This window comes from Peromyscus maniculatus, chromosome 8, assembly GCF_049852395.1.
Source record: "Peromyscus maniculatus bairdii isolate BWxNUB_F1_BW_parent chromosome 8, HU_Pman_BW_mat_3.1, whole genome shotgun sequence".
Classification (NCBI taxonomy): Eukaryota; Metazoa; Chordata; class Mammalia; order Rodentia; family Cricetidae; genus Peromyscus; species Peromyscus maniculatus.
In genome coordinates this window covers 70,903,998-70,917,398 of record NC_134859.1, presented here as the reverse complement: position 1 = coordinate 70,917,398, position 13,401 = coordinate 70,903,998, and the positions used below count along the sequence as shown (strand labels likewise).

The window sequence follows — 13,401 nt, the reverse complement described above, 5'->3', positions numbered from 1 at the left end:
TTTTTAAAACAGGCAAAACTCACCAGGCAGTGGTGGCGCACGCCTTTAATCCCAGCATTCAGGAGGCACAGGCAGGCGGAGCTCTGTGAATTTGAGGCCAACCTGATCTACAGATCAAGTTCCAGGACAGCCAGGGCTACACAGAGAAACCTTGTCTTGAAAAATGAAAAACAAACAAAAAATAAACAAAAACAAAACAAAACAAAACAAAACAAAAAACCCAAAACTCATTTGTGGTGATAAGAATTAGATAATAGTTATTCCTAAACTGAGCATGGTAAGTTTTCCCTATAATCCTAGCACTGGGCAGACTGAGGCAAGACTATCACAAGTTTGAGTTTGACCCTGTCTCAAAACATTAATTAATTAATTAAGAAGACTGGTGAGATGTCTCAGCAGGGCAAGGTGCTTACTGCTGAGCCAGGCAACCTCAGTTCAATTCCCAGAATCCACATGGTAGAGGAACTGAAATAATTAAGGGCCAAAGAGGCTAAGGAACTTCCTTAACAATTCAATCAATGTCGGGGCCTCAACTAGAACCTTAAAAGGCCTCCTGGCTTCTGGTCAAGGGTTCCTCTTCCAGACCCACTCTGACTGTTCCTTCCTTTTTTCCTACTCTCTTTCAGAGGTCACAACTGGACACAGCATCTCTACCACTAGATATTTTGTCTTAATTTTAGTTTTGTGTCTCTGCTCCACAGAGTGCATATTTCAGCATTCCATTTGACTTCAGGGCAACCATGAGTAGGCTCAGTCCTTGGGGGGGGGGGAGGGAGAGAGAGAGAGAGAGAGAGAGAGAGAGAGAGAGAGAGAGAGAGAGAGAGAGAAGAAGAAGAAGAAGAAGAAGAAGAAGAAGAAGAAGAAGAAGAAGAAGAAGAAGAAGAAGAAGAAGAAGAAGAAGAAGAAAAGAAAACGTCTCCCAGAATTTATAAACGAAAATTGCAATATCATCTTTGGTCACGCATGAGATTGCTTTGGGAAAAATGAGATTTTCCTCTTCAATGACACAGGGTGAGAAGTGAGACTTCAGATCCATTCCTACCTTTGCTGCAAGGTGGCAGCACTGTCATGTGGCAGCGACTGAAATTTTTAAACAGAACAACAGAGAACCACAAGGGAGTAGAGAATCATGTGATCATAGGAAGGGAACAGTCAACAAAAATCTTGAAACCCCAGGAAAGCAACGGAGCCCTTTAATCTGCTCTCCTGTGTTGAAAGAATCAAGCAACTGCAGCAGAGGAAGAGAAGCAGGCCTAGGGGAGATTTGCTGCTGGGCTGGATGCCCAGGGCTTCCTTTATCCCTTCCCCATTTTAGCCAGCAAACTGTCCTTCAGGGATCTCCCTTCCATTAATGTTTCCCACCAAGACTCTGATGCTTAGTTTGGCCAGATTTCAAGCTGTATAGAGGCGTCAGTAAACAGGGTGCTACTTAAATAGTCATTTGATTAAAATCGCACAAAGCCCCTTATGTAAAGTCCTTTGAACCAACTCTTTATGTGATTATCAATCAAGAGTTTCGGCCTCCAGAATCTTCCCATGAATAGCTAAGCCCATGTGGGCTTCAAAGAAGCATATTTGCAGCGGGTAGGAAGGCTGTGGAGGCCCTGGACATCGACAAATATCTAATTAGACGTGTCATTCTTTATGATCTCACCTAGGTATGCTATCAAGAAGTCTTTAGAGTCAGGCATAGTGGTACACAGCTGTAATCTCCGTTCTTGGGAGGCAAAAACAAGAAGATCCTAGGTTCAAGGCCAGCCTAAACTACAGAATGAATTTCAAGAAAGTCTGGGCTGTAAGGAAAGACCTCTTAGAAAAATCTTTAGAGCTTAATACTGATTATATACTCTTTGCTAAAAGAAACAATTTTTGGGGGAAATGCAATAGCAGCGATTCCCAGCTGCAGACAGTATCACTCAGGCACCATATACAGCTCTTTCTCACAACTTCTTGACCCAATTGCCGCAAGAAAGTTGTTTTAACTATACTCATTCCATTATTCATAAGTGTGAAAAATACACAATTCCATAAATATTCCTATGCTCATATGAGCTTATGGTTATAACTGTAAATGAATTCCAGAGATCTTTTGGATGAGACTCAGTTTATACAAGGGAAAAACTGAGATCCTGAGTAGCCAAATAATTTCCCCAAGGTGGCCAAACAGGCTTGAACTAGAACTTAGTTCTACTGATTCCTAAAGTCCGGTGTTCTCCCCAACATAAGGCACTGACTCATTCAGCCCTAGTTTCTTCCTCTCTCCTAGAAACTGTAGCTCTGAATAGGCATCTCCATATCGCTTAATGTTGGTGTGTATAGCTATGTGTCTCCATCAGAGAGCACGCCTGTGAATGAGTACGTGTCTATCTGCAAGTATTTATGGAGCATATCTTCGGGTGTTTATGCCCTTTCTGTTAGGGAAATCTCTAGATAATGACAGTTCCCAAGCTGGCAGCAGTGAAGCTGGCCCGGACCTTCAAAGTCAATCATTAATAAGCTTTTTCTCCAATCAGCTATATTCCTGGGTCTTCAGGAAACAGGGCAAAATAGTCAGGGTAGAATCAGATAGTCAGTCAGAGTGCAACTTGGTTCCAGGACAGTAAAAGCAACACGAGGCAAGGCTATACGGGGCTATGACGGAGTAACAGTGGGCTATAGGCAGGAAGTGCTCATGAGCTCAGACTGGCATGGATACCATCTTAATCTTCAGTCTCATCGTTGCATCCTATGATTCCAACAAGAACGGTAAGTGCTCCTCTAGCCTAATATGCTAGAACATCCAAAAGGAAGCCCAGAGAGCTTTTGGAGCCTCTTCCATCAAGACAGGAATATAGCCAATACCCAACAAGTTGTACACTGCAGAAATTACCCCATACATCTGATTATTAAGCCCAAGGAGACATCTGTCTGTTTCATGAGAAGTCTTCAGGGAATGTGGTGCCTTCCTTTTCCTTGCTTACAGGGATAACAATAAAAACAGAGTAAGACAGCTTCCATTGTGAGATGGTGACACCGTTTTGTAAATAGCCTCACCTAGGGCTCTAAAGTTCATAACCCCTCATGAGATGTTGCCTTCATTTTTCAGGTAGTACACTCAAATAGTTGAAATAGAGATGTTAATGGGGAGGAGCTGAGGGGAAGTTGATATGGGGGTGGAGTGGCACTGTTTGCTACCCTTTGGTAATGGTTGGTTGATGAGGCTTTTTGTTTGTTTGGTGCCGAGGCTTGAACGCCAGCCTTAAGATGCTAGGCAAGTGCTCGACTACTGAGCTCTGCCCCAGCTCTGGTAGTAAATGTTCATTTAAAATAGGATTTTTTTCAGAGTTTCCTAAACATTTCTCTAAAATTAGCTAGCTGGAGGTTAAATCAAAATAGTATGGAAGGTGCAGTGGTAGTGTGCTTATGCCAATTAAGAAAAGTTACACCTGTGACCCAAGTACTTGAGAGATGGAGGGAGGAGGATTGCCATCAGAACAGAGCCAGCCTAGACTACAGAGTGAGATACAACTTTCTTCTTCTTCCTCTTCCTCTTCTCCTTCTTCCTCTTCTTCTTCCTCCTCCTCCTCTTCTACTTCTTCTTCTTCCAAGCAGCTAAAGCTAGATGTGGTTGGGAATGCCTTTTCAATTTTTTATTAGATTTATCCATTTTATTTTATGTGTGAATGTTTGGCCTGCATGGATGTCTGTGCATTGGTGCCAGTGGAGGGAGGGAGAGAGTGCCAGATCCCCTGGAAGTGGAGTTAGGAATAGTTGTGAACCACCATGTGGGAGCTGGGGATTAAACTCTTGTCCTCTGCAAGAGCAGCCAGTGCCCTTAACCACTGAGCCAGCCTCTAGCCACTGCAGCATGCTCTGAATCCCAGCACTTGAAGACACAGGCAGATAGCTCTCCAAATTCAAGGCCAGCCTAGTCCACAGAGCTAGTTCCAGGCCAGCCAGAGCTACATAGGGAGACCTTATCTCAAAAAGAAAATAAGAGAAGCTGAGGAAGAAAATTTCCACACCCTGTGAGTAATGTACCACAAAAGCAGAAATAGCTATGGTCTATAGCTCTGTGGAAATCTATAGGGAGCCTGTATTCAAAGGAGTACATAATAAACCTTCAAGGTTCTCTCCTTAATACAGGAAGCAGAAGCTGAGCAGTGGTGTCAGGCGGATCTCTGAGTTCAAGGCTAGCCTGGTCTACAGAATGAGTTCCAGGACAGCTAGGACTACACAGAGAAACCCTGTGTTGATTTTAAAAAACATACAGCAGGCAGATAGAAGAGAAGACAAAGTGTTTGGGTGGGTTATTCTTTCATTAACTTAGTAATTACACCTCTCACTTTTATTTAAAAAAGAATACATTGGGGGCTGGAGAGATGGCTCAGAGGTTAAGAGCACTGCTTGCTCTTCCAAAGGTCCTGAGTTCAATTCCCAGCAACCACATGGTGGCTCACAACCATCTGTAATTAGATCTGGTGCCCTCTTCTGGCCTGCAGGCATATGTGCAGACAGAACAATGTATACATAATAAATAAATAAATCTTAAAAAAAAAAAAAAAAAAGAATACATTGGTACTCAGTTTTCTTTATAATGGGGCAATTCCTACTTAAATATATTTGGCCATGTGTTTGAAAATCACTTTTCGGTAGTATTTTGATCTCCCCAGTTCTAAGTTTTATAAGCAGGAACTTCATCTCTTCCCCTGTCTCGGAATTCTAAAAAGAGGGAGGACCCACTACATCCTGACCCCTTTTTTCCTTCCTAGATCCCAGAGAGAGCAGCTGCCAAGTGGAACAGCTACCCAGCTTCTTCCTAAAGGATGTGAGAAGCCAAATGGATTTCATAATAAGAGGTAGGGAATGGAGACCTTTCTGAAAAATACTTCTGCTATCCCAGGATTTTCTTTTTAACCTTAAAAAAAAATGCCTTTTCAGGGCTGTAACAATGGCTAAGCAGTTAAGAGCATGGGCTGCTCCTCTAGGGGACCTGCGTTCGATTCCCAGCACCCACATAGTAGCTCACAACTGTCTGTAATTCCAGTTCCAGGGGATATGTATATGCATGCAGGCAAAATACCCATACACATAAAATAAAATAAACTTTAAAAATGCCCTTTATCCACACTTCTTAGTCCAGATCTCAAATTTACTATTTTAGAGGTATATAGCTCCTCAGGAGAATGTCTGGAAGTGAATTTCTATATTAACTTGTTGCCTAAGTAGGACTGTATCCATCAGGTGGAGGTGAAGAAGAGGAGATGGCACTCAGCCCTCTCTGCATGTAAGAAAACAATCCACGGGCATTTCTTTGTGCTGAGTTACTGCAGTCTCATATTGCAGGAAGAAAAGCAGACCCTGCACAGTTAGTACCACGAACGCAGACGGAGGGGGAGATGAGCCAAAAGAGGGCAGAGTGCGGCCGGCCGTGGAATTTAGCAGGAGTCGTGAATGAAAGCGGGTTATCTACGCACTGTGCAGTTAAGAACCAACTTTGTTTTTCTGCTTAGTTCTTCCAGAAATTCACACAGATGTCAAAGGGGCCCCGTTCATCCAAAATCAGACTATAGCTACCCTGCAGTGCCTTGGCTCTGGGAAGAGAGTGAGAGTCCACCTTGTGTATTCAGAGGGAAGGCCAAAGGTCAAGTACACGCTGAAGAACCTGAGAGTCTGCCATAGGAACAGCAAGGCCTCCCCAAGCTGTCTCCTCCTGCCCACTTCCCAGTTTCAGAATGGATCCCTTCTAACAGGTAAAGTGAGACCAAAGAGCTGAGAGAGGTAGGCTGGCACTAACTTACAGTTGACATCCTTGGTGGCCAGTGTTTATTAGCAGCCAAAGCCACAGTGAAACCTACTGTTCTCCCCTTGGGGAAAATCAGTGTCCTCTCTAATTTCTTTAACAATAATTTTAAATTATATTTATATGTTTACTTGTTTTGTGTGTGTGTGTGTGTGTGTGTGTGTGTGTGTGTGTGTGTGTGTGTGTACAACCCCGGGAGTCAGACCAAATAGGTTTTGTGGCAAATACCCTTATCCACTGATCTACTTCCCTGACCCCAGGCCCCACATTTCTAATTTCTAAGACTCCTTTTAGCCCTAGTGTCCTGCGGTATTTATAAGATCTAAAAAGTTTTTAGAGACATGTTCTTACTATATATCCCTGGCTGGCCTAGACTGCTTGTGTAGACCAGGCTAGCTTCAAACTTACATCCATTTGCTTCTGCCTCCTGAGTGCTGGAATTAAATGCCTAGCTGGTCTTCACTTCTGATGGGTGGGTCTTTTTTCTTCTGATTCTTCTCCTGATTCTTCTCCTGATTCTTCTTCTTCTCCTCCTCCTCCTCCTCCTCCTCCTTCTTCTACTTCTCCTCCTCCTTCTCCTCCTCCTCCTCCTTCTCCTTTTCTCCTTCTCCTCCTTCTCCTTCTTCTTTCCTCTTCTTCCTCCTCCCCCTTCTTATGTTTTTGTTTACTTGTTTTCGAGACAGGGTTTCTCTGTGTAACAGCCCTGTCTGTCCTAGAATTCAATTTGTAGACCAGGCTGGCCTCAAACTCACAGAGATATGCCTGCCTCTGCCTCCCAAGTGCCGGATTAAAGGTCTGTGCCACTTTGCTGGTGGGTGTGTCTTTCTTTTAACAATAGTTGTGGGACAGGTGTGGAGCACATGTCTTTAATCCCAGCATTTGGGAGGCAGAGGCAGGAGGATCTCTGTGAGTTTGAGGCCAGGCAGCTCTACATAGTGATTTCCAGGATAGCTAGAACTATATATAACTAAACATAAAATTTAAAAACATCAATATTTTGTGAAGTGTGTTTATTTGTAGTGCACACAGTGAAATATACAAACAGCACATACTTATAGTGAAAAGTAATTCTCCCTCCTACTCCTACTCCTGTTTCTCAGTCGTCCAGTTCTGTCTCTGAGGATAGAAGGAACCACTATTACCTAATGTATTTCCTTCTAAAGACCACACCAATAGGTGGGCATACATCCCCCCTTCAGACAAGGTCTCATACTGCTCAGGATGGCCTATAACTTGCTGTGTATCTAGGACTAGCTTTGAACTCCTGAAACTCCTCCCCCTACTGGAATTATAGGCATGAGACACCATACCCAGCTCATTTGCATATGTGAAAAGTATAAGTAGTACCACACTACGCACCCTCTTCTATACCTTGGCTTTCCTCATGCATGGGTTTGTCCCATGTCCATATCCATAAATTTGACTCCTGTATGGTTGGGTTGTGGAATATTGAATCCAACGCCTTGAACATGCTAAGTACATGTCCTATTTCTGAGCATATTATGTCACCAGCCCTACCTTATTCTTTTTCATGGTATTCTACTAAATTGCAATTTATTTCCCTAGTTCTCCACTGGCGGAATTTTGGTTATTTCCATTCTTTTACTAATACAAACAATGACCTTGGACAGTCCTCTTATGTATCTGCTATCTATCAAGAAAATGAATTCCAAGAAGCAGAACTGCCACACTGGCAGCCAATAGCTGGTGCTCATTTAGCCCCCACATAGGTGGTTCCAATATCCATGCAGTCTCCACTGTGTGGAACTGCTTGTTCCCCAACAGCAGCAGCTCTTGACCCCCACTTCTGCCACCCTTTTCTTCTTTTTAAGTCTCTGTCAAGTAGTTTCTGATCAGTAGATGAGTATATGGCTCCCCCTTTGCAAAAGGCGTACATTTAGACTCTGCTGCTATACTGTTGGGAAATAACACTCAGTGCTTAGAGAGACTGGGAAGTAGAAGGATCACAAGCAGAACAGTGTAGAAATAAACTTTGTCTGTTTGTTTGTTTTTCAAGACAAGGTTTCTGTATACAGCCCTGGCTGTCCTGGAACTCGCTCTGTAGACCAGGCTGGTCTTGAACTCAGAGAGAAGAAATAAACTTTTAAAACATAGACTAGAAATGAAGAAATAAGGGGGCAGACATTCTCTTGGAATACTGCCCAAGAACAGTAAATTATTTATCCTTACATGACTTGAATGTTTCAGTTACTTTATTATAATTTACAAAATTCTACCACTAAAAGCCAGGCACACCTGTAATCCCATTATACAACATATTGATTTTGAAGCCAGCTTGGGCTCTATGAGGTCCTCTTGTGTGTGTGTGTGTGTGTGTGTGTGTGTGTGTGTGTGTGTGTGTGTGTGAGAGAGAGAGAGAGAGAGAGAGAGAGAGAGAGAGAGAGAGAGGAGAATAGAGAGAAATTAACTAGTTAATTAAACTCTACCACTGGGAGGGCCCTTAAAACCCCCAAACCACTCAATATCAATTCATTTGGACCTTGTCCTCTTACCGTGTGACACCCTTGAACTGACCACAGCACTGGCCTTCAGTCACTGTCCGTTCTGCCATTCTCTGAGTGGCACTATACCATGCTATGCACTTTGGGGCTGAGGTAATGAAGGGCATTAGCTGTTAAAAATGTGGAACCAGGAAAATTGAGGGGGTTAAACTGGTGAGAGGAAAGTTGCCAAAGATCAACCTGCCCTATTGAAACTGCTTGCCTTGGGTGACCTCTGGGCTTTGAGCTCTCTCCAAGAGGAAGGGTCTTCCTCCTTCTCCTCGGTGCTTGCTCAAGGCAAGATCCAGAATTCGAGGCAGTACTCTATACAATGTGAGTCATGTAAAGAGACCAAATGGATATTTGTAGGTTAGTTTGGGTCCTCATCACCATTCACCATACATTCAACCTATGTTTCTATGAAACCATGCTAACAAATCCCAAACAACCATCATATAAACGGACTTTTGAAAGGAACTTTCTCTCACAGTCTGAAGATGCTTGTTCTGAATTTAAACCACACTAAATCACCAAGATGTGACAGATCTCAAATAGGTTAGAAATAAAAACTAGGAAAATGGTCAGACTTAGAAGGTCCCAGGAGAGATGCATTCTGAAGTTGCCACTCTGGCCGATGTCAGTCTGCAGAGGAAGGGTCTAAAATACCATCACATGACAATAATGAAAATACCCTCAAAGTAAGTAAGAATGTGGAATTGCAAGGACAAGAACTTTGCACAACACAGTTGGTCTTCACAAGATATGAACCAAACATAAAATGTAGAAAAGAAACATAAAGCAGTGGCTGAGGCTATAGCTCAGTTCACAGAGTGCACGCCTAAGTTGCTTTTCTCACAAAAAACATAAAGGGAACCGGGGCAATCAGTTACAACACAGTCTCTGTTCCTATTGCTCAGATTTTATATTTAGAAGCTTTCCAGTTACCCATCAGGTTTCATAGAGACCTATCTGGGTTTTTGTTTGTTTGTTTGGTTTGGTTTGGTTTTTCAAGACAGGGTTTCCCTGTGTAGTTCTGGTGCCTGTCCTGGAGCTTGCTCTGTAGACCAGGCTGGCTTCGAACTCACAGAGATTCGCCTGCCTCTGCCTCCCAAGTGCTGGGATTAAAGGCATGCGCCACCAATTCTGGGCTGTGTGACTTTTTTTTTTCAAGTGTCATTTTAGTAGATGGATTAGGATCTTTATAATTTGACCAGTGTTAACTGACTCCTAGGGTCTGGTTACCTCATATGAAACTGTGGGTTATGGAAGTCATAAATGGCATCAAACTAGTGTTTATTATGATGTTAACTATCACCTTTGGCAAGTCATGTATTTCCCCAGTGCTCAGCTCCTATAGTTACAACTGGGAGGGCTGACTGGACGGTCTAGTTTTCAGATATACGAGGGTTAGACAGTAGAGAACAAACCCAACAGCAACATGTAAGGACTCCCAAATGGTCCTCCAACCTGTGAGTGTTATTGTATAATAATCTCTAAGAGGCACCTCTATTTATTATTTTTTTGTTTGTTTCAGATGGGATCTCACTACATAGCCTTGGCTGTCCTGGAGCTCACTATGTAGACCAGGCTGCCCTCAAACTCACAGAAGTTGACCAAGAAATGACACTTCTCTTTAAATATGATGTATTTATCCAGACTTGGTGATATATGTCTGCAATCCCAGTACTTGGGAAGCAAAGGCATGAGGACATGGAGTTTGAGGGCAGTCTAGCTACATAGTGAAACAGTAAAATAATAATAATAATAGTAATAATAATAATAATACATAGCTAGTTCAAGTTTAACTTGGGCTACATAACCAGATCCTATCTCAAAATCCAACCAAACAAAAATTTATATTAAATTTATATGAAAATGAATTAAATATATTTAATGTTATTTAAAAATTATTTTGTAGCAGGGCGGTGGTGGCGCATGCCTTTAATCCCAGCACTTGGGAGGCAGAGTCAGGCAGATCTCTGTGAGTTCGAGGCCAGCCTGGTCCACAAAGCGAGTTCCAGGAAAGGCACAAAGCTACACAGAGAAACCCTGTCTCAAAAAACCAATATATATAAAAACAAAGCATCTTTTAGAACTATGAATTATTATTGTCTTTAAAATTTTCATAAAGTTGGATTTTTAAAAACAAAACTCCTTAAATTGGGGTATTTCTATGCTAATTAAAAAAAACAAAGTCTTACTATGCAGGACTTACTTGCCTAGAATTCTGTATATAGGCCAGCAGAGTGGCCTTGAACTCATGATTCTCTTCTAGAACACTGAGATTAAAGGTGAGTACCACCATGTTCAGCAAACTGGGATGTTCTTGTGGGTTGTTTTTGAGGCGGGATCTCATTCTGTAACCCTAGGTAGCATGGAACTTCCAAGTAAACCAGGCTGATCTCAACTTTCATTGACCTTCCTGCCTCTGCCTTCCTGATGCTGGAGTTAGAGGTATGTGCCAGCATGCCTGCCTTAAAATGGGGCATTCTTGTTCAAATAACTTTAGCTAGAGAAAAACTAATGGTGCAATTCAATCATCAATGGAAATAAAGTGATTTTTTCTTTCTTTTTTGAAGCAGGGTTGTTCTCTGTATAGCCCAGGCTGTCCTAGAACTCACTCTGTATTGCCTTGAACGCAGAGATTCGCCTGCTTCTGCCTCCCAAATGCTGGGATTAAAGGTGTGTACCACCACCACTCAGTGGAAATAAAATATATTTTCACACCTGTTCTACCTTGATGCTCAGTTACTTCAGAGATAAGACCCAAAAGAGATGAGCTGCCAACAGGGATGGCCATTAACTCAGAGGACTGAAAGTAGACTGTCAGATGAAGCCTATTCAGTAGACGCTGAAGTCACATTTCTCAGCAGGTGGGAATACAGGCCATATGTCTCTACGCCGTTATCTCTCTGGCTACCAGAGTTGTTCTGCTTAGGGAGACAATCTCTAGGCTTTCTCTTATCTTTCAATCCTAGTTCGCTCAGCTGCTTGCAACGTGTTTTCACACCTGCTTTCTCATTTTTATTTGTTTCTGACCTTTACAGCACCTCTGAGAACTAGTTACAGCAATTATTTTTTATTGTAACCATATTACAAACTGGGAAACCAAAACTCGGAAATCATGTAACTTGTCCAAAGTGAGTTTTGCTTATCTTCAAACGTGCATGTTACCACTTAAGAGAACTGACTGGGGGCGCTGGAGAGATGGCTCAGAGGTTAAGAGCACTGACTGCTCTTCCAGAGGTCCTGAGTTCAATTCCCAGCAACCACATAGTGGTTCGCAACCATCTGTAACAAGATCTGATGCCCTCTTCTGGCCTGCAGTCATACATGCTATATATATAATAAATAAATAAATCTTTAAAAAAAAAAGAGAGAGAGAACTGACTGGGGCCAGGCATGGGGACCACCACTGTCTCCCAGTTAAAGTGCAGTCAGGGACCTCTGGTTCTCCTGTCATTTGCTGTATGACGACTGGTATTGAAAGCTGCCCAAGTCTGACTGCTGCCCTCCATACAACTGTTAAAAGTGTCATTCGACTGTTTTACTTGCTGTGTTGTTCAATACCTCTGGTGATTGACAACAACAACACATGGCAATTTAAAAGGATTTAAGACGTGTAAGACTAATGTGGAGCCAGGCAGTGGTGGTGCACATCTTTAATCCCAGCGCTTAGGAGGCAGAGGCAGGAGGACCTCTGTGAGTTCAAGAGATTCTCTGTGAGGCCAGCCTGGTCTACAGAGTGAGTTCCAGGACAGCCAGGGCTACAAAGAGAAACCTTGTCCTGAAAAACAAAACAAAACAAAACAAAAAGAGCACTTTAGAAAAGCTAAAGAAAAGTAATGATGGGGTTGGGGATTTAGCTCAGTGGTAGAGCGCTTGCCTAGCAAGCACAAGGCCCTGGGTTTGGTCCTCAGCTCTGGAAAAAAAAAAAAAAAGAAAAGAAAAGTAATGATAAGAAACCATGCAAACTGGAACAGGGGCCCACAAGACGGCTCCCGGGGTGAAGGTGCTTGCTGCCCAATGATCCAAGCCTGACTACCTAAGTTTGAGCCCTAGCACCCAAATAAACATAGGAGAACCACCCTCACAAAGTTGTCCTCTGACCTCCACATGGAACCCTTGGCATGCACCATCTCCCAGTAAATAATACCACTGCAAATGGAATAGAAGACCAGGTTTGGTGGCACACCCATAACCTCAGTAGTTGGGAAGGCAGGAGTCTCACTTCATGCTTGAGGCCAGTCTGGCTATGAAGTGAAGTTGATGCTAGTATGGGCTACATGGTCATATCCTGTCTTTTAAGTAAAAAGGGGTGAGGGTTTGGAGAGGAAGAGCCACCACCGTCTGAACGGGGTTAGGCCCATTCTGTAAGCAGGTGGAATTGTGTGCAGACACAGCCAGAATTCAGCTGCTCTTCCTCACTTCTATCCCTAGCTGGATCCCGTCTTACCTGTTGTCTCCAAAATCTGCTACCACCACCACCAGGTCATGCTGCCTCTACCCCTGCCCCACAAGGGTCCATTTCTGACACAGCGGTCCAGTGAGTAGTCAATTAAAATGAAGCTTAGCTGGCCATGGTGACTCACACTTGTAATCCTAGCACTTAAGAAGCTGAAGTAGCGGGGCGGTGGTGGCGCACACCTTTAATCCCAGCACTTGGGAGGCCGAGGTAGGAGGATCTCTGTGAGTTCAAGGGCAGCTGGTCTACAGAGCTAGGTCTAAGACAGCTAGGGCTATTACACAGAGAAACCCTGTCTAGAAAAACCAAAACAAACAAACAAATAGGAGAAGAAGAAGCTGAAGCAGGAATGCTGTGAGTTGGAGGCCAGGCTGGGCTACAGAATGAGACCCTGTCTCAAAAAACAAAAACAAGACAAAACAAACTAAAAAACCCCTCCCCACAAAAAGGTCACTCTTGATCAAAACCTTGCAACAGATCCTTATTTCCAAAGCCCTGAACTTGGCACACGGAGCCGAGAACCCCTATATCCTCTCAACCCTCATCTCCTCCCTTGCTCCTCCATGCTGGCTACTGGCTGCCTCACTGCCTCCCTACATCTGTAATCTGTCAGGCACACTCTGCCTCGGGGCTCTATTCCCACTGTCCCCCTC

At 43.3% G+C, this 13,401-nt stretch overlaps 2 protein-coding genes across 6 annotated transcripts in view; one reads left to right on the top strand and one right to left on the bottom strand.

The window, feature by feature from the left end:
- Acaca (acetyl-CoA carboxylase alpha) overlaps positions 1 to 13,401 on the bottom strand; it is a 268,884-nt gene that overhangs the window by 227,738 nt on the left and 27,745 nt on the right. The window lies entirely within an intron of this gene.
- The window catches only part of C8H17orf78 (chromosome 8 C17orf78 homolog), a 33,623-nt gene that overhangs the window by 9,276 nt on the left and 10,946 nt on the right, over positions 1 to 13,401 (top strand). For 2 of the 4 annotated variants that reach the window (XM_076543063.1, XM_076543062.1), the window contains exons 1-3: positions 2,560 to 2,745; positions 4,752 to 4,838; positions 5,493 to 5,732. In XM_076543063.1, coding sequence (XP_076399178.1) covers positions 2,688 to 2,745; positions 4,752 to 4,838; positions 5,493 to 5,732 — 385 coding nt within the window. In that variant the 5' untranslated portion in view covers positions 2,560 to 2,687. Of the gene's footprint in view, positions 1 to 2,543; positions 2,746 to 4,751; positions 4,839 to 5,492; positions 5,733 to 13,401 lie in introns of those variants that run through there. The other 2 variants (XM_076543065.1, XM_076543064.1) reach the window with 2 other exon arrangements.